This window comes from Dendrobates tinctorius, unplaced genomic scaffold (assembly GCF_039654945.1).
Source record: "Dendrobates tinctorius isolate UK_male_01 unplaced genomic scaffold, ASM3965494v1 ptg000086l, whole genome shotgun sequence".
NCBI classification, from domain to species: domain Eukaryota; kingdom Metazoa; phylum Chordata; class Amphibia; order Anura; family Dendrobatidae; genus Dendrobates; species Dendrobates tinctorius.
Genome location: NW_027361754.1, coordinates 8,475,190 through 8,496,294, shown reverse-complemented (window position 1 = coordinate 8,496,294; position 21,105 = coordinate 8,475,190). Strand labels below are relative to the sequence as shown.

Below are 21,105 nucleotides of genomic sequence, written 5' to 3'. Positions count from 1 at the left end.
GCAAGAAGAGAATTTCAGACAAAAAGATTTATCGACAAAATGTTTCTTAGTGCAACATATCTGGGAATAAATGTAGTTTACAGGAAAAGGTCATTATCCTACATATAAAGATAGGATACATAATTGAGATATGTACACAGACAGTTACATCCTGTATTATACTCCAGAGCTGCACTCACTATTCTGCTGGTGCAGTCACTGTGTACATACATTACTGATCCTGAGTTACATCCTGTATTATACCCCAGAGCTGCACTCACTATTCTGCTGGTGCAGCCACTGTGTACATACATTACATTACTGATCCTGAGTTACATCCTGTATTATACTCTAGAGCTGCACTCACTATTCTGCTGGTGCAGTCACTGTGTACATACATACATTACATTACAGATCCTGAGTTACATCGTGTATTATACTCCAGAGCTGCACTCACTATTCTGCTGGTGCAGTCACTGTGTACACACATGGGGTCACTGGGCACAGACTGTGCATCCTCTTCCCTCCGCACCTGGGACACAACATTACCGTCCATCCTCACTTTCCCGGGGGGGCAGGAAATCACCACAAGACCATTACGTTTTTGCTTTTCACTCTGGTTTTTATAGATATAAATTAGATGAAACTTGTGAAAAATACGGTGCCAGCCGAGGCTGTATATTAAATAGCAGGATGTCGTTACCTAGCAGCATCAGTGGGAAATCTGGCTGTAAGGGTTAAAATAACAAAATATACAAATTAACTACTAACGGTAATGAGAATTAAAACTTCCCAGAAAGTGAAGGTGGTGAGGGGCGCAGGGGGCGCCCGGCGTCCGTTACAGTACAAGAGTCTGAGTTTGGTCAGTGTCCGATATGGATTTCCACAGTCGCTGCGTTACTTAGGTTTATCACGAAGAAAATAGACTAGAAGTTCGTACGTAGAAAGGACAATGGCCGTATTGGGAATTTGCCGGAAAAGTTGAGCTAAAAGTCCTCTGTAAAAGGCCGCGTAGCCCTCTTCCCGTGCCACCAGCCGCGCAGTCTGGCAGAACGCCCTGTACTTGCTCCCTTCTTCTCGAAGCCTCGTGCGGATGACCTCTGTAAAGAGAAGACAGGATTAGGTTAGTGACAGCCATTAAAGGGCATCTATGCATGCAAATTACCTATCGGAGCATTGGATTGGCCAGGAGGTGGGGGGGTCACTAATTAGGTGCTTACGTAAAGGAGTCTATTCGGAAAGGCCATTTGGGTGCAGGCAAAACCAGAGAATTGTGCTTGGGCATCTCTCACAACAAGGGCCGTATCTGGTAAGAGATGCCCTTTAAATGCCAATTCAGGCTGGGTGCACACCCCACATTGCTGCAGTGTTCTGCCTTGTACACACACAAAAAAAAAAAAAAAAAAAAAAAAACATACAGCAGCAGCCTCTGAGCGCGCAGCTGCATGCAAACAATGAGTTTACGAAATATAGATGGCATTACTGCTGCACAGAATACACTTTGAAAAGGAAGAGCATAAATTGGCCAATACATGAGCGCACACCAGCCATGACAAGGTGACCTCTCTGATGGGACCCTAAACCAAATAAAGCATAAAGCAGCACTCTGTAACCTCTCACATGCAGGCAGATACTGAATGTATGACATTTAAAACTGCATTATTGCTATATAGAATATACTGACTGACCTTTAGATTTGCAACTGTAAGTCTGGGAGAGACATGTCTGATAAGTATTAGGTTTAGGGTCCCATAACAGAGAGGTTGCCTCTGTGGCTGGTGGGCTCTCATGATTTGTCTAATTTGTGTGCTCAGTCCCTTCATTTTCTACATATATTCTTCAGTGTTTGCAGACATTTTGGCCCTCACAGGGGCGGTTGTATACTTTTGTTTGTGCATTATGCAGCGATAGTAGCTTGTACCCGTTCACACTTGCTTTATTCTGTTGGGAGGAGCTGGTCAGTGGTTTGTTTTACAGTTTTCTGCCTTGTGTGATGGCGCAGGACATGACACAGGGATCCCTCCTCTTTGATATCGTTTGAAACCTAATCCCATACCCCAACCCTTCGGCCTCTATTCAAGGCACATTATGCCCCCATTTTCTATTGTGATGGTCCCGAGGTTCTAAAAAAATTAATATATTTTTCAATATCACTGTTCCTCCCAGCATAGCCAATCTGACCTACCATGCGGATATGCGATGCAGGAGGCACATCCCTTGGAGAAAGCAGCAGCAAACATTAACCCCAAGAAGTTGGCCGAAGTCTTCTCTCCGGTGCTGGCATTGCCCGTGGACATGTGCAGCTCCTCCAGGCGTTTCTTTAACCCTTCATATATGACAAAGCAGATAATGGTCTCGGAGATGCCGGCGTACGAGGCGGTGAGCCCCCTGTAGAAGCCCCGGATGCCCTCTGTCTGGTACACGTAGCGGGCACACTGCAGCCCGTTCATCTGCTTGGATCCTCTCACCCTAATAACACAAGAGGAGGGTAAGCATCTCATAAGGAGAATGGGGGACGAGGCAGAAGACAAAGCCGTGTGTGGACCATACCTCCTCTCAAGCTGCATGCGCGTCTTCACCATCCAGATTGGATTCATCATGGTGTTTGTGACGAACGCTGTGAGACAAGAGCAGAGCGAGGCGTCAGATCACGGCGTCATTCATTATAACACGCACAAGCCTAGAAAAGACCTTGTAACCTGCAGAATGCACAAGTCACACAGGCCACCACTTGTAGTTCCCCATTTCACCACCAGGGGGCGGCGCACAGTCACGAAACAAGTTATCAGTCGCCACTGCAATGAAGCATACTGCGGAGTGGCACATCCCTGCAATGCTGCCAATGCTGCAGAACCTCTGCAGACTGCAATCTAGAGCCACAGAGCAGGATCCCGTGTGGGCTGCTGTCATGTAATGGCTCAGCTGCAGCAATAAGGAAACAAAATCTGTAGGCAGGCTGTGTAGTCGTGCTATAGAGCATTAGGCAAATACACGAAAAGCAACTCCCCAAATCCAAATATCATCCCTCACTTGTCCTATGTTCAGAGCAGCCTGTAATCCACCAGTGCACAGCGATGCAACGCTCCCTATAGACTATCGGACTGTGCCCACAGCGTGCAAAAACAACTTCTACTGCAATTCCCTAATATAGAAGGAGGGTCTTGGGGCAGCGCAGAAAAGTGCATGTGACGCGATAATCCCTTCTACGCTCTTTGCATGCTGCTCTATGGAGTTTCCACTGCAGCCGCGGGTTCATCGCCTGCGACCATTTACATCCCAAGACGGACAACAAGCAAAAAGGAAAATCTGTGCAAATAAAAAAAAAAAAATCCCTGCCTTCTCTTTACAAGATAGAAAATTCTTTGCTTGGTTCGTAACTAAGATGTAATGTGCATGCTCCGACCACAGGGGAGGCCTGTGCCGCACAGCGGAAATGCCGAGGAGGGGATACCCAGTAACAGACAAGCAGACCTCCTCCGACACTGAGGCCCAGAATATCCCTGCACCCCCACAATTAAATAATCCTATTCTGCAGGGGTGAGCGCAGCCCTCTGCATCCCAGAACTGATGGGGGGGGGAGGGGTCCGTAAATAACGCATTTATACCCCCCAAACTTCTGCATTCTGATTAAAAAATAAAAGGCTAAAAATATCTGTGCCCATAAACTGAGCAGGAACATGGAGACCGGCAGAACATGGTGTGCAGGGGCTGAACATGTGGCCGGGTGCGACCATAACATCCAGGGTCATGCCAGGACATAGCAGCCGGGCGGCCATTAATCATACAGGATCCAGCCCCTGGAGTGCCGGCACTCCGGTAATACGATGCACCCGGCAGATCACTTACCGGCGCAGCCTGCGGAGCACATGTGCACCAGGTTACTGTTGGGAACAAATACGGCATTGAACTGCTCCTTGGCTTTTGAGTATGATGCAAAGTAGATGGCCCTGCAGGAGAGATGAAGAAAAGTAACGATGAATAACCGCAGATCAGACTGTATATAAATACGGGCAGCTGACATGCGCTGTAGCAGAGGCAGCATGACACTGTGCCAGGGAGGCACAGCCTTGCCCAGGGACACGTGAAGAGGCAGTGCCCATGACAGATACCAACCTATTATTAACATGTGATCCACAACTCCCTTGTAACATCCTCATTACTTGCAGCATTGGACTGTTACTCCTAGACATAAGGTGCAGCTTTCTTCCACTCTATCGGCTGCACCCGGATTCAGCATTTCACAAACAACCCATTCCCAGAGTCACCCTTTATCAGATATGGGTCAGAGTTCAGGAGATGTTTGTTGCTATACAGAAAATAACAATGACATGACATAGGAGCTGACTGTGCACTCCTCACCTACAGATAGCACTACGACCAAGGCCAAAGTCATATAGAAAAAAGAAAAAAAAAAAAACAAAAAAAAACTAAAAGCTAATGACTGTCCACAGGCAGCAAGGACGAGCCCCAGGTGCTGCACTCATTCCCTGCTCTCAGGTATGGAAACAATCCAACCCCAATAATAAGCAAAATATGAGAAAAATGTTGGGAAGGCATCTGGAGGTAGCACATTCCAGAGAACTGATGCAGCACAAGAAGAAAAGTCTGGGAGTGGGAGGTTCACAGAGGAGGATTCAGGAGAGGCAGCCATCAGGATGAGCATTAATCAGCCATCACATACCTAGAAGGGGCCACACCGATCAGATTAGGACCCAGACCACGGAAAAGAGATTTTGGTCCTTCTTTTTCAAGGATAGATCTGAAAAGAATAAATAAAGTTGTAATATAAAAGTGGAAAAGGCCATTGTGTAAGGCATTGCCTAGCGTAACCTCTCACGCCCGAGATGACGTTTTCCCACACAGTCATTTGCATAATGAACTTCCACGAGAACTTCATGTCGCAATTTCATCTGGTCTGTGAATGACACCAGGAAGGTGCAGGGTAAGAAACTTCCCCAAAAGTGAGGTCATTCTCTGAAAATAAGAGGACTTCCTCTCCGTGTACACAGAGCCGCTGCAGAATAAGACGCAGAGGTGACGCTATGGGGCCACAATGCAAAATCGGTACATTTCATTCATAATAGCGATGTCATATGTGGCAGAGGGATGTTGGAGCCCCCCAGGGTGAGGGTACAACTGTACCTCTATCCAAAAAGGCGTCTTTGGCTATGTGGGGACCAGTGTCACTGACACATGGCGAAATGTCGGACTGTACACTACAACTCCCAGCATGCTCAGACAGCTCCATCAGTCCCAGCACTGGTTTCCAAGCAGTACCACAGCTTGCTGGGGGTCATTTTCGAACAGCTGGAAACCAGTGCCATAAGCAGAGGCTGCTGGGAATGCTTGGACTTGTAGTTTTGCAATAACTGGGAAGCCACCAGTAGAAAACCATGATGGGAGTTGTAGTTGACAGGAAACTACTGGTACAAAGAATACAGCAGATTGCAGACTTTTTTTTTTTTTTTTTTTTATACGTTTGTATCACTATTAACATGATATGGAATTTATGCAGTTTCCCCTTCATACTGCAATTGCAGCAGATCCTGCAATGGATGGAGCCCCTCATAAGACCATGGGGGCGCCCTGCATGTCAGGATCTGTCCGCGCCGCCATACAAAGAGCTACAAATATCTGTACATCTACAGGAATACACTGCAGCCAGGTCACTTTACAAGTTCATCTATCAGGAGGAGAGCTGCTCCGCAGCCGGGACGCAACGGATTCAGCAAAACCCCAACAAAAAGGACTTACTTGAGAACCTGTAGGACACTGGGGGAGACGGACGTGGCGGGTCTCACGACTCCTCCTCCGCTGAGGGTCCCAAGCTGAACCTGAGAATAGTAAACGGGCTGGAGGGCGATTCCTGAGGACTGTAACCGGGTCTTAATCACCTCCAGGGGACACGTAACAATGGCGCCCACTGTACCTGCGCACCTGCGGAGAGAAGAGCGGATGATCAGGAGAACAGAACAAAGTCAAAAGTCACAGGACGGTGAAGACCCCAATCCTCCCGAGCTTCCCTCTACTGTACAGCCATCACTAAGATATTACCAAAGTCCTGAGTCGATACAGAGGGTGATAAAGAATTTACACAAGGTCAGAAAAACACATGCGGAGCACAGTTTACAGATCATAGTGGGAAGAGAACAAGCGAGAAGGAATGTTAGCGAGGAATCTGCCAAATACCGAGGAGCAGAGGACAAGCCGGAGACTGAGGGCTACCAAATCCTCATCCCCAAAGTGATGAGACGGAGCTGGAAAAATCATCGCACAGGCGTCAGGGGCACACAAAATAGGGGGAGTACCCACTTTACTACCCCCAAAAGGGGTAAGAGAAGAACTGCAGCACAGCCACAATATAAAGACGTCCTCTGCCTACATTTATTTCTTTAGGAGCAACCCTGCCTCTATGTGAAGACAAGTGATTTGGGGCAGACTTGTTGATGAAGATGAGGGGGTGTCATGTCATCTACTGGCCGAGGTTGACCCTCCCCCATCTAATCCAGTGTTTGCGGTGACCCGCCAATGTTTCACTTGTGTTTTTGTTGTGTCTTTCATGCTTCAATTCTTATTCCAAGAAATGATCCTCTTCATCTGAATTTCATGGTTACTTACACCAGGGCGGCTGACAATGAACTTTTAACTTTTCAGACATGAGGAGTTCTATGCATAACCGGATTTCATTAATAGTCTAGTACTGGGATCTGCTCTGTAACCCTGAAGAGACATCGGCCATGGCACTGCCAGTCAGGGTGCAGCCATTGCACTGCCAGTCAGGGCGCAGCCATTGCACTGCCAGTCAGGGCGCAGCCAGCAGCCATTGCACTAACATCTTGATGTGTCCAGCTTTTATTTTTCCTGCAGGTAGCTGGCTTTAAGTTAGAAAGCGCAATTACCTCTGCCTTAGGCTTCATAAAGAAGACTGCCGAGAAGACCACCATAAATGATAGCACTGGGGTCACCTCATTTACATGCTTTCCCTAACTGCAAGACTAGACACAACCCATGAACAAAAATAGCACCATTAAAAAAAAAACAAAAAACTTTTTTTACCACTTCCTTTAAGAACTGAAACGTGTCAGCATTTAGAAATGTCCGTGTCATTCAGGAGTTTTTTTTTTTAAGTTTTGCTTTCACACCTTCCGTAAAGGAAAACTTACCAACCTGGGTAAAATGCTCGCCACAGAGCCAGCCTGTAAAGTGTATATACCTCTACGCAGACCCCACATAACGGCCTCCAGATTGGCCATCATGTCCCTGGTGACATTAGCCGCTGAATCACACCGCAGTCCATGAGCGGCTCGTGGCTACCCTTCTGACAGACGCAGTAACACCACAACCCTGGCAGCTGTCACATCACATGTTCGGCTATTTAAATCCAGGTTTCCTCTTCTTCTGGGTAAAGTTCATCCCGGGCCCTTCAGAGCAGCGTGCCGTTAGCAGTGTGGGGTCTGAGATTTGCTTGTAACCCCACAGCATCGTGTGCACCATGTTTTACACTTAATATTGAGGACATTTTCAAACTCTTACCCAATCAGGTATTAAACTCCAGTCACATCCAGAGCTGCATTTAACGTTCAGCTACATGCCTTTTGATACAGTTTGTTCACTGTCCTCCTCTAGTTACATCCAGAGCTGCATCTGCACAGAATTTGTAAAGTCCCTGAACATTAGTGTGCGAGATGCTAAGCCGCAACTTGTATGTTCCCAAGGGGAGGACACGGGGGCTGGTGATCTTCCATTAGCAGCCACTTTCCATATTTGCAAGTGAAATACATAGCGGAGCCTCTGGAGCCAAAAAACCTTTCCAAGAATTGTTTTGTCAACACGGACACCATATGCATCAACGCATCGCCTGGCTGAGCGGCCAAGGTGACGACCTGCAGCACAAACAAGACCGGCTGGACTGAGCACAAAATTGGCTGCAGCCCCCCCCCCAACATCCACCCTATCCAAACCCCATACTGATCGCAGGCTGGGAGTTGTAGAACTGGCAGCAGCGAGTTAGACTTTGCCTGCTGATGACTTTCTAGATAGTTGTGTTGCCAGTGGCAACCACAAAGTCATTCTTCCAGAACAGTTTGAATGGTTGCTATGGGAACCCCCTTCAACACTGGATACAATGTAGCAGGTCACTAGCAGATTTGCACTTGTGCAGCAGGCAGGTTCATTACAGCATGTCTGTGGCAAGGCCATGTTAGGGTCCGTAGTGGCCACTGGGGCAAAAATAAAAAGATATTGGGAATCCCCCTGACCCCTCTACCCCATCCTCGATTTTGATATAGTCAGGGACCTGGTATGAAGAGCCTTTCTAGTAAAATATTACTCCCCCCTCCCCCATCATACAGTGGAGCCGTAATAATACTGCCATATAGCGACACATGGTGACATCACTAAATAAGCCACACAGTGACATAATTGTCAGTAAGCCAAGCACCCAATCAGATTTTTTAACAGGGAGAAATGCAAAGTACTACATCTGGGCAATAAAAATGAAAAAAGCATATATAGAATGGGAGGAATAGGGCTAAGTGACAGCACATGTGAAAAAGACTTGGGTATACTAATAGATCGCAGACTGAATATGAGTCAACAGTGTGATGCAGCAGCAAAAAAGGCAAATGCAATTCTAGGATGTATTAACAGAAGCATACAGTCTAGATCACGTGAAGTAATTATTTCCCTCTACTCCTCTTTGGTCAGACCTCATCTGGAATATTGTGTCCAATTTTGGGCACCACATTTTAAAAAAGACATCAACAAACTGGAGCAAGTTCAGAAAAGAGCGACCAGAATGGTGACCGGTCTGCAAACCCTGTCTTATGAGGAAAGGTTGCAGGATTTGGGAATGTTTAGTTTGCAAAAGAGAAGACTGAGAGGAGACTTAATAGCTGTCTACAAATATCTAAAGGGCTGTCACATTGTAGAAGGATCAACTTTATTCTCATTTGCAAAAGGAAAGACTAGAAGCAATGGGATGAAGCTGAATGGGAGGAGACACAGATTAGATATTAGAAAAAACTTTTTGACAGAGTGATCAATGAGTGGAACAGGCTGCCACGAGAAGTGGTGAGTTCTCCTTCAATGGAAGTCTTCAAACAGAGGCTGGACAGACATCTAACTGGGATGATTTAGCGAATCCTGCTTTGAGCAGGGGGTTGGACCAGATGGCCCAGGAGGTCCCTTCCAACTCTACGATTCTATGATTCTATGATTCAAGATTAGGGTATATTATCAGAAATCAAAAGATATGCAGAAAAGTAAAAAACTGGCCCAGGACACGGAACAGGATAAAAGATCTTAGGAAGGTTAATGAACCAGCACCATTGTAATTTCAGCTCTGCAGGCTCATTTATATACAGTAGCCTGTGCTCGCTCTTTATGTGTTATTTTCTTATAATTACTCACTGCGTTACAGACATCATTGGTGTCCTCATCGGGGCTCACAATCTACATTTCCCATCAGTAAGTCTATTATTTTATATCCCAAGGCATACTGTGGCAATGACCTTCTGGACAAAGGCCCAATCCCTAGATAATAAATATTTCATTGGAAGGCGATGAAAGATGAAGCGGAAAAGCAGAACAAGGAAAACAAGAGAGACATCTATTATACATGGTATCGGCACCGAAAATACACCGAGATGCCAGAGACAGGGAAAGCTGGGTGGTTCCGAATAACTAACCTAGCTTGTCCAGGGTCCCGAAGAGCAACTGTGCCGCATTATGCATACCAATGTCTAATATGCCATATAGCTGGTAGAAATCCCCCCAGCCACTGCGACATTCATCCTGCACGGGACTGACCGGACGCTGATGGGACATTGTCCTTTAATAGTTAAGCGTCAGCTCTCTGCACTTTAAGGACTCGGATTGTGTCTTTATTTTCTGCCATTGTGATGTCCCTTTAAGGTACAATGCCCAAGTGTGCACAAAGTTAATTGCTCCCGAGCTGCGGGGACATGATGCAACATTGCACCAGCTCACTGCCGGCTAAAAAACACTTCTGTCCTGACCTGCCAGCAGGAAGAAGGTGAACACAACTCGAAACACTCCAACAAAAAATACAGAAGTATTCAAAATAGGAGCTGGAGGCACCAACTCAGCGTTCTGCCCCGCACCCAGGGCTGCGAAGTCGGTAAGCCAAACGGCCAATTCTGACATTTCCTAGACTGTTGACTCCACAGCACCGGTCACTAATGAGTGTGTATATACAGTGCAGCACAGATTCATGTGGTCGCCCTCCCAGGGCTGTGGGGTACTCGGTACCGGGCCGGTATCGGCGGGACGTGTCACAGCAGCGGTGACCCGGACCGTGGCCCTGGGCGCCCAAGTCAATGGCGGGGATGTGATTAGTGGAATGTAGTTAGATGAATAGTTTTCTTGGCGGATCCGTTTTTTTTTTCCCAGCGGATCTTGACGGATGGCCATCCTAATTTAACCCTAAACTCTGTTCTGGCGGCTGAAAAAAAAATCTCTCTGAGCCCTGATGGCACCGCAGCACGTTTACAGGATATTTTTTGTTAAAATTATAGGTCTCATTTCTGAAATTTTCCAGAGCTGATCTACAGGGCCCAGAAGACGCGACGCAATGCACAGAGCTGCGGTGATGCTCCACACATCGCTTACATCCAGCCGCAGTTAGTAACAGCTGATCAGTGCAGACATATCATTGGTGCAACCAGGGCCCAAGAGGTCAGGGGGCCACAAACCCCTCCAAAGCAGGTGGAGTTGTGCATTATGAGGAGCGATTGGATTGCACAGGGCCCATATACTGCTCATGCACAGGGGCCCATATACTGTTCTTGTGTAGGGAGGAAGACTGGGCTGCGGGTACCTGTGTTGAGCCGGAACTGTTGAGGCTGCGTCCCATGTTGCCTGGGGGAAGGAACAGGGGACCAGACAGGCCCTATGACCCAGAAAGAGAAGGCGTGTTTATACAGGAAACAGAGCAAAAAGCGTGCGAAGCAGCAGGCAGTTTCCCACTGTCAGGGAGAGTGCAGGACGGTGAGCAGTGCGCGCCGCACCCCAAGCCCCGACGGACTGCAGTTTACGGCTCCCGGTACCACTAGCGGGACAGTGACTGAGTACCGCGCACGTGAAGGGAAGCGAGATCCAGGTAAAGGACTATAGCTTGCAGTCCTCTCTGCCATCTGTTACACATCAGCCCACACTTAACCCTGGGATTGCTATGGCCGTTTTTGCTTTGGCTGCACAGGCTCATGGACTAAGGGTTCAACGGGTAAAACCAGAGACCGCCTGTTGCCGCCAGAAGACAGATCATCGTTCAAGAGACCCCATCTGTGGACACTACCCCGGCCGTTGCTGGTACTACAACCTCCAACGGATCATCTGTGGCTAAGGACACGACAAGTTTATTAAGTCACCTGTTGCTACGTTGCCATTCTTTTTCCTTACTCCATTTACAATTTAACTGGTTATTTCCCTGCGAGGAGTAACTTCACTATTAAATTGTTAATCCTGCTTACACAGGGGCCCATATACCGTTCTTGCCAGGGGCCTCTTCTGTCTGTGTCTGCCAGTAGGGGTGCGACAGGTGTTGAACCCCCCTACAAATCTCATATTGATGACCTAGCTCAATATTAATCCTCGGACAACCCCTTTAAATAGGCGTTTCCCCATTGTCCGCACTGAGTGGACAGTGTCAGTGTGCAGGGGCACATGCTCAGGGCCGGACTGGCCATCTGGCAAATGCCAGAAGGGCCTGTCTGGTCGTGGGCTGCCTTGTCTGCTACTTGTTAACAGAATCGGCGTTCTCAAGACACCCAAACTGCCTAGAGTTGTGGCGGAGCACAAAGTCACTGACTTCATCACTTACTTCAGCAGTATTGGTCTTGTAGTAAATCTTCCTTTCCTCCGATCAGGGTAATATTAGTAATATATCCCATCTGGTTCTTGGGGACGGATACAACATGGGCTTGTGCGATTTCAAATGCAAGGGCTGTATTTCAACCCCAGTCCGTACCTGCCATCTGATAACACCCACCTGACAATCCATTTACAGGAAGAGTAACAGAGGATTAGTAAAGCTGACATTCACAGCCTATTCCTGGTATCACTTCCCTCCGCTGGCATCATCTGCTATAATCTCATGTGCTTGTATAAACATTGTATGTTGTGTATGACACTGCGAGACAAGGAGAAGTCAGCGGCTCTTGTGATGCGACTGAGAAGGAAACAAGGTCGTTACAGAATGTACAGATCAGCAGCATGCGGTGCAGCGTCCTCTGCAGTTATATAGAAGCAGGAACTGTAGAGGAGACAGAAGTTCACATCTGACCATGAGTTATTTCTGGTACTACAGCTCAGTTTCATGGAAGTGAATGGGACTGAGCTGCAATACCACACACAACCTGTGATCAGGGGTGGCACCGTTTCTCTACAGAAGAGAGAAAATCTAGTCTGTCACCTGACCCTGCAAGCAATCATTGACCTCAGTGGTCAGGTGACTATTGACAGAGTCATTCCTTCTGTTCCCCATAGAGCCCGCTGGAGTAGACAGGGTTCGGACAGGTAATTAACGCTGGATTACCAAACGCCGGATTACAGAGATTAACCCCTTGTCTGTAATATACCACAGTAATGCAGAGGGAAGAAAGCTCTGGGAGGAGCGCAGCCCAACAGTGTACAGTAACTTACAGGGCTCGTCAGTGCACCACGATCACACCGTCCTCCTCACCCTGCGCCAAAGCCACCGACCACAAATATACACACACATCTATCTGGTTCATGCAATTGAATGGGGTCATTACTGCAGCAGGTGCATGAATTTTTGCAAACCTCATTGGTCAGAAAGGTTTGCAAAAGAAAAAAAAAAAAAAAAAAAGTCTTTAATACTAGAACATATAATTTTTTTATGTGAATCTCATCCCCTGGGGATAACAAGCTCTAGTCTTAAAGGGCTGATCTTTTATGGCACAGGCCAACATCCACAGGATGCAGAGCTCCGTCCTCCCTTCTGTCCAGGCGACGGCAGTGATTTTACGCTATGTTCACACACAGCACGTTTGTCGCAGCAATTTCCAATATCACACAAGTGAACGGTTTTCTTTTTAAATCCAATTCACACGTTGCGAATACAGATCTCCATTAACGTGAAAACCTGGTTTGGATTCCAGTCCGGCGTCGCTCATTCTTGTGGTGTTTCCCTCTATCCCACGCTAGCTAATGGGTGAAGTCCACAAGTAACACGCGGATTCTGGCTGTGGACTCCAGACCAAATCCGGAACGGAAATTTCCTGGAACGTGCGGAGGTGGCTTTAATCTTATGGACCAGTGGAATAATAAAAAACCTCAATTCTGCCATGTAATTATAGAGGTGTCAGCAGTTTCCAGGGACCTGACCAGCTGTGGTCGCACGTGACCGGAGCCGCCATCATCACTGCGAATGTTCCAGGCTCATCCTCCGGGGCTGTAGACCAGAATAGTCACAGCGCATGGCCCATCATCTGCACAGACAGGTTATGTAAGCCCTATCTGCACACACCGGACGGGTGGGGGTTATATAATCACGGGGACCCAATGTGCATGAGACGCATCCAGACCCTCAAGCTTCCTTTCCGTAAGGGCTCGGGCAGGTCGGCACTGGATGGCATTGCTGTGCACGTTACATAATACTGGCATCATCATATGCAACCTGTGTCTGCTGCACCGTCAAAGCAAGCTGGGACTTTTAGTTCTGAAAAAGATTGTACCAAACCAGGAGCACAAACAGAGAAGGCTGCCACAGTAAAGGGTGCAGAGGATGCCATCACAGACTGGTACCCAGTGAGGCACCATAGTGGTCACTGGCTCCGATGCCACATCTGCATCCCAAAGCCCCTCACTCTCCTGTTCCAGGGTCCGCTGCTATTTATAGCCTCTCGCACAGCTGGAACACCCATCCCTGGCCAGCAAGGGGCGAGAACAGCAGTACAAAGGGTTACCAAAGAGGAAAATAGATTGGTCAGGCTGGACTTTACTGGATGTTTAAAGGGGTTCTCCAGGATTACAAAAATACGGCAGCCCCCCCCCCCCCCCCCTCCAAAAACAGTACCATCCATGTCTACAGATAGTGTTTGGAATTGCAGTGCCCTAAACTAACAGTTTTAATAACACATACAACCTGTGGACTGGGGTGGCGCTGTTTAGGACAAAAAAAAAAAAAAATAAAAATAATTGAGTCTTGCTGGAAAGTCAGAGGGGGCATGCAAAATTTTCAGTCGTAATCAGTTTTGGCCGAGTTCAATCGAAGATGCCATCATGGAGGTGCCAGCTGGACGATCATCATCCCCACATCATTCCAGGACTAGATTCCCAGGTGGCACCAGAGGCAGAGCTGACACAAGTTAGATCCAAGGTCACCCATGGATACAGAAGGGCCAATTTACTCTGATAAAGGAGAAGATAATAGCAGAGCCATTTCCAGGGTAGGAAACAGAGCAAAGACCAGATAACAGAGCAATAACTGAGCAGTGCGGCACACAAAGGGTCACCAGGTGCAGCACAGCCGGATATTACACCCCAGTCACTGGAAAGTAAAACAAATGGAAAAAAAAAGGAGCATCAAAGTCACAGATGACAACCCCATTGGCACGGGAGCCCAGCATACTGATCCCCAACTTGTGGCTGCAAAACTACAAATTTGCAGCAGGCGGCAATATTTATATACTGCCCAATAGTAGCGTTCAATACTTTAAAAAAAACTTGCGCTCCCCCGATCCTGCCGCTCTTTGCTGTTTTGTGCTGCGTCGCCCCTTTGCAGAGCTATTCACCTTTGTTGTGTTTTAGGCGCGGTATGTGAAATCTCTACTTGTAGTTCAACTGGGTGTTTCTTCAGAGTCTTCCCTGAGGGCATGCACCAGAGAAAACCTCCATCCCCCCCCTCAATAACGTGGTCAAAAATAATGCCTCCCCTCAATAGCGTGGTCCAAGAACCCCCCCTCCCCCCCAATAGCGTGGTCCAAGAAAAACCTCACTCCACCCCCCCACCACCCCATTAACGTGGTCAAAAATCATCCCTCCCTCCCACTCCCAACAACGTGGTCTAAGAAAAACCTCCCCCCCCATAATGTGGTCAAAAATCATCCCTCCCTCCATCCCCTAATAACGTGGTCTAAGAAAAATCTCCCCCCCCCCCCCAATGACTTGGTCCAAGAAAAACCTCCCTCCATAATAACGTGGACAGCAAAAATATCCCCCACCACCCCCAATAAGATGGCTAGATGTCGGGCGGCAGGTCATGTATTAGGGAGGTCCTACAGCAACTCCAGACTCTCCATACTTGTGGCCCTGAGGAGTTTCCAGAGCTACAGTTGTCACCATTGACGTGCTGGTAGCTTTGGTTGTGCCGGCACCAGAGGGCCACAGACTGGGACCACCAATATGGAGAGTCGGGAGCTGCTGTAGGACCCCTGTAAGCCTTCACCTAAGGTCTTATTACACCACAGTAATAAGTGGCTGTTTAACCCTTCACTGGCTGTTGACTTCCATGCAGCAAACCCACCACAATCAGAGAACTAACAGGTAACAAGATCCACACAGCAAGCCCACTAATGAATAATCCATGGAGGACACAGAGTAACAGAATATCAGGAGTGTTATACCCCATGTTACACCCATCCAGGCCTTACTATGGCAGACCCCCATCCCCCAGCCATGTTGTGTGACCTTGTGAGGATCCAACTTCCTTCCTGTCACCCTGAGACTGCCCTGATGGTAAAGAAATGTGTAGGGGACAGCAGCAAAGGGTTAAACGTCAGAACATGTAAAGTGGAGGTACAGAGAAACCAGCAGCCTGATGCCCCTGACCGCAGCCAGCCCAATACAGCCATGTGGGGGCGCTATACCAGGAACTCTTACATGGGAGTGCGCCAGCCAGGCTGGAATACATCAGATCCCTGACACTATGTACACTGACTATATAATCACACACCAGATTATATCTACCAACACTGTATATACAGGACTTCATATGGCACACACCATATATACACACACATCAGATATATACACACAGTACACAGCCTTATAGACCTCATGAAATCACATTATTGTATCACACTGCTCACACTTGGTTTTATAACAATACATGACTTTATATTACACTATGTTCTATTATATCAGACGACCTGACAATATCTACAGTATATTATGCATCATACATTATTATACTATACAGCATATGCAGTATATTATATAGCCTTACACACCACAGATTATTATATCACCCACCCAACACTATATACATGACATCATCTACTAAAAACAATATATATATATATATATTTCACACACAGTACATCACCTTATATTATACACACGTTATCCGATATGGATTAGTATATCAGACAACCTGACAATATAGACTATACATCACTTATGTACCCGGCCCTGTACACAGAACACCGCATGAGAGATAGATATATCTATCATACACACGCAGTACATTATGACATCTACCCAATATATCTTACACACAATACGTCAGGTCATATAGATTATATTATAAAAATATGCAAAGCACAAGCCGCGGAGACACCATCACGTTTCTCAACGCAAGCAATGACTAGCCAGGTCTTTCCCCGGGAAGGAACAACCACGGGAAGGGCAGTCTCCAATGAAGGAAACCACCTATGCCAAAACATGGTATCCATCCACAGACAGCTGTTTCGGGGTATTGCCCCTCATCAGTGTGGAGTAGGAAACTGGCTAGTAGGAGCAATGCCTAGTAGAAGACTGTGAAAAATGAGGATGAATGAACTCATGGAGATAAACATCCAACACTGCGGAGACACCATCACATGTTTCTCAACGCAGTGATTCTAGAGCAATGCCCCCATCCTTATGGGAAATATGTTAGGTTATATTATAGGCAACATGACATCACTCTGGATTACTACATCTCACCGTCCTACACACAATATACTCCGCTCTTCTCTGGTCGATCATCACCTCACATGACACCAGATGCCCCCCACACACATGACACTATTACACATGACACCAGATGCCCCCCACACACACGACACTATTACATCAGATGCCCCCCACACACACATGACACTTAGTCATGGCCAAAAGTTTAGAGAATGACACAAATATTATATTTTCACATGATCTGCTGCCCTCTGGTTTTTATGTGTGTTTGTCAGATGTTTTTATCACATACAGAAATATAATTGCAACAATATTATGAGTAACAAAAGGTTATATTGACAGCAAGTCAATATTTGCAGTGTTGACCCTTCTTCAGGACCTCAGAAATTCTCCCTGGCATGCTCTCAATCAACTTCTGGATCAAATCCTGACTGATAGCAGTCCATTCTTGCAAAATCAATGCTTTTATTTTGTCTGAATTTGAAGGTTTTTGTTTGTCCACCCGTCTCTTGATGATTGACCACAAGTTCTCAATGGGATTAAGATCTGGGGAGTTTCCAGGCCATGGTCCCAAAATCTCTATGTTTTGTTCCCTGAGCCATTTAGTTATCACCTTTGCTTTATGGCAAGGTGCTCCATCATGTTGAAAAAGGCATTGATGATCGCCAAACTGCTCTTGGACGGTTGGGAGAAGTTGCTCTTGGAGGACATTCTGGTACCATTCTTGATTCATGGCTGTGTTTTTAGGCAAGACTGAGAGAGCCCATTCCCTTGGCTGAGAAGCAACCCCACACATGAATGGTTTCAGGATGCTTGACAGTTGGCATGGGACAAGACTGGTGGTAGCGCTCACCTGGTCTTCTCCGAATAAGCCGTTTTCCAGATGTCCCAAACAATCGAAAAGGGGATTCATCAGAGAAAATGACTTTACCCTAGTCCTCAGCAGTCCACTCCCTGTACCTCTTGCAGAATATCAGTCTGTCCATGATGTTTTTTCTGGAGAGAAGTGGCTTCTTTGCTGCCCTCCTTGAGACCAGGCCTTGCTCCAAGAGTCTCCGCCTCACAGTGCGTGCAGATGCACTCACACCTGCCTGCTGCCATTCCTGAGCAAGCTCTGCACTGCTGGTAGCCCGATCCCGCAGCTGAAACACTTTTAAGAGACGGTCCTGGCGCTTGCTGGTCTTTCTTGGGCGCCCTGGAGCCTTTTTGGCAACAAGGGAACCTCTCTCCTTGAAGTTCTTGATGATGCGATAGATTGTTGACTGAGGTGCAATCTTTCTAGCTGCGATACTCTTCCCTGTTGGGCCATTTTTGTGCAGTGCAATGATGACTGCACGTGTTTCTTTAGAGATAACCATGGTTAACAGAAGAGAAACAATGATGCCAAGCACCAGCCTCCTTTTAAAGTGTCCAGTGGTGTCATTCTTACTTAATCATGACAGATTGATCTCCAGCCCTGTCCTCATCAACACCCACACCTGTGTTAATGGAGCAATCACTGAAGCGATGTTAGCTGGTCCTTTTAAGGCAGGGCTGCAATGATGTTGAAATGTGTTTTGGGGGATAAAGTTCATTTTCTAGGCAAATATTGACTTTGCAAGTTATCGCTTTTAAGCTGATCACTCTTTATAACATTCTGGAGTATATGCAAATTGCCATTAGAAAAAATGAAGCAGTAGACTTTGTAAAAATTAACATTTGTGTCATTCTCTAAACTTTTGGCCATGACTGTACATCAGATGCCCCCCCCCCCCACACATGACACTATTACATCAGATGCCCCCCCCCACATGACACTATTACATCAGATGCCCCCCCCCCACACATGACACTATTACATCAGATGCCCCCCCCCCCACACATGACACTATTACATCAGATGCCCCCCCCCCCACACATGACACTATTACATCAGATGCCCCCCCCCCCACACATGACACTATTACATCAGATGCCCCCCCCCCCACACATGACACTATTACATCAGATGCCCCCCCCCCACACATGACACTATTACATCAGATGCCCCCCCCCCACACATGACACTATTACATCAGATGCCCCCCCCCCCACACATGACACTATTACATCAGATGCCCCCCCCCCCACACATGACACTATTACATCAGATGCCCCCCCCCCCACACATGACACTATTACATCAGATGCCCCCCCCCCACACATGACACTATTACATCAGATGCCCCCCCCCCACACATGACACTATTACATCAGATGCCCCCCCCCCACACATGACACTATTACATCAGATGCCCCCCCCCACACACATGACACTATTACATCAGATGCCCCCCCCCCCCACACATGACACTATTACATCAGATGCCCCCCCCCCCCACACATGACACTATTACATCAGATGCCCCCCCCCCCCCACACATGACACTATTACATCAGATGCCCCCCCCCCCCCCCACACATGACACTATTACATCAGATGCCCCCCCCCCCCACACATGACACTATTACATCAGATGCCCCCCCCCCCCCCACACATGACACTATTACATCAGATGCCCCCCCCCCACACATGACACTATTACATCAGATGCCCCCCCCCCACACATGACACTATTACATCAGATGCCCCCCCCCCACACATGACACTATTACATCAGATGCCCCCCCCCCCACACATGACACTATTACATCAGATGCCCCCCCCCACACATGACACTATTACATCAGATGCCCCCCCCCCACACATGACACTATTACATCAGATGCCCCCCCCCACACATGACACTATTACATCAGATGCCCCCCCCCCCACACATGACACTATTACATCAGATGCCCCCCCCCACACATGACACTATTACATCAGATGCCCCCCCACACACACACCCACCACTAATACATCAGATGCCCCCCCCACACACACACACACACACACACAACACTAATACATCAGATGCCCACCCCACACAACACTATTACATCAGATGCCCCCCCACACAACACTATTACATCAGATGCCCCCCCACACAACACTAATACATCAGATGCCCACACACACACACACACAACACTAATACATCAAATTCCCCCCCCCCCCCACACACACACACACACACACACACACACACACACACACTACACAGCCCAGTAATCTGATTGTTACATCACCCTTCACACACTTTATATTACCATTCTCCTTTATTACATTATCCCCCACGGTCCACACACAACCACAGGGTCATCTGCTCCTTGTCACACGCCGCACATTATGCACCTGTTCCTTGCTGTGGAACTACTAGTCCCAAGAGACACCGGCCATGCTGGAAGTTATAGTCCCACAACAGTTATAAGGACAGACATGCCCTTGTGAAGTAATACTGTGTCATATCTGCTGTCACGTCCCATAATAGAAGTATAATGACAGAAGCCCTCGGCTCTTACCCCCCAGCCAGGAGGTGCAGAACCGTGTCCTTCCTCTGAGTCATGTCCCCGGTAGCTGGACGGTTGGGGGCGGTAATGTCCGGTCAGCCGCTCATCCCCCCGCTCGCTCTCCGTTCTGTGTCCCGGATGGCCGGTAAAAGCCGGTTTTCTCCTCACAGCCGGCTGCTGATATGACGTTGCCGTCTCGGGGGCGGGGCAGAGGTGTGCTGATAGTGACGTAATGGGGGCGTGTCCACTGGAATGCGGGCGACTTGGGGGGCGCGACGGGGGCGTTGTCCGTGACGTCACGTAGACGATTGCAGAAGTTTACACCATCCTGAAAAAGGAAGAGGGAGAGATCACATGGTGAGAGTGAGATGATGGGGGCAGGGAGGTAGGAGCGCTGCCTACTGCCATGTTCCAGTTTCTGTCTGCTCTGTCCATCTACTCATCCATCTGTCCAAATGAACCTGAGCTGGAATTCATTCAAACATCTCATTCATTGTAATAGACTTTCCGTATGTTATGGGAGTGCGTGATTTTTTTCTCACCTACCATCCCTATCACATCAGTATGACATCAGTATCACATGCATTTTTAACATAATCTTTTACATACTGTAATTCTCTATGCAACTTAAAGGTAGTTTACAAATTAATAAAGCAATGTTATATACAGATAGCTGTGAGCTTATATTATCATTGGACCCTTCCCAGCCTAAAAATACCAGCCCGTAGCCGCCGCAGAAGTGGAGCATCAACTTAGTTGCACCGATTCTGGCACTTCGCCTTTGTGCTTCCCAATTGCCCTGGTGCAGTGGCAAATCGGGGTAATGAGGCTTGA

The 21,105-nt window shown here is 47.6% G+C and overlaps 1 protein-coding gene and 1 long non-coding RNA gene across 2 annotated transcripts; one reads left to right on the top strand and one right to left on the bottom strand.

Moving 5' to 3' along the window:
- Positions 1–580: 580 nt before the first annotated feature.
- SLC25A33 (solute carrier family 25 member 33) lies at positions 581–20,568 on the bottom strand. The gene is made up of 7 exons (XM_073584995.1): positions 20,284–20,568; positions 5,734–5,916; positions 4,661–4,738; positions 3,826–3,926; positions 2,530–2,596; positions 2,165–2,448; positions 581–1,079 (listed from the first exon to the last, which is right to left on the bottom strand). Exons 1-7 carry the CDS (start codon positions 20,325–20,327, stop codon positions 877–879), a joined length of 960 nt encoding a protein of 319 aa, XP_073441096.1. The 5' UTR covers positions 20,328–20,568; the 3' UTR covers positions 581–876.
- On the top strand, positions 10,899–11,470 carry LOC141097654 (uncharacterized). The gene is made up of 2 exons (XR_012234020.1): positions 10,899–11,101; positions 11,201–11,470. It is a non-coding gene; the product is annotated as an uncharacterized lncRNA (long non-coding RNA).
- Positions 20,569–21,105: the final 537 nt, after the last annotated feature.

Bases quoted from the DNA above. Each gene is read 5' to 3' on its own strand.
- SLC25A33 (XM_073584995.1), bottom strand. From the start codon at position 20,327: ATGACTCAGAGGAAGGACACGGTTCTGCACCTCCTGGCTGGGGG. The intron at 5,917-20,283 runs GTAAGAGCCGAG...TTCTCTCCGCAG, and splicing joins CTGCACCTCCTGGCTGGGGG to GTGCGCAGGTACAGTGGGCG. The intron at 2,449-2,529 runs GTATGGTCCACA...TTGTGTTATTAG, and splicing joins CGCATGCAGCTTGAGAGGAG to GGTGAGAGGATCCAAGCAGA.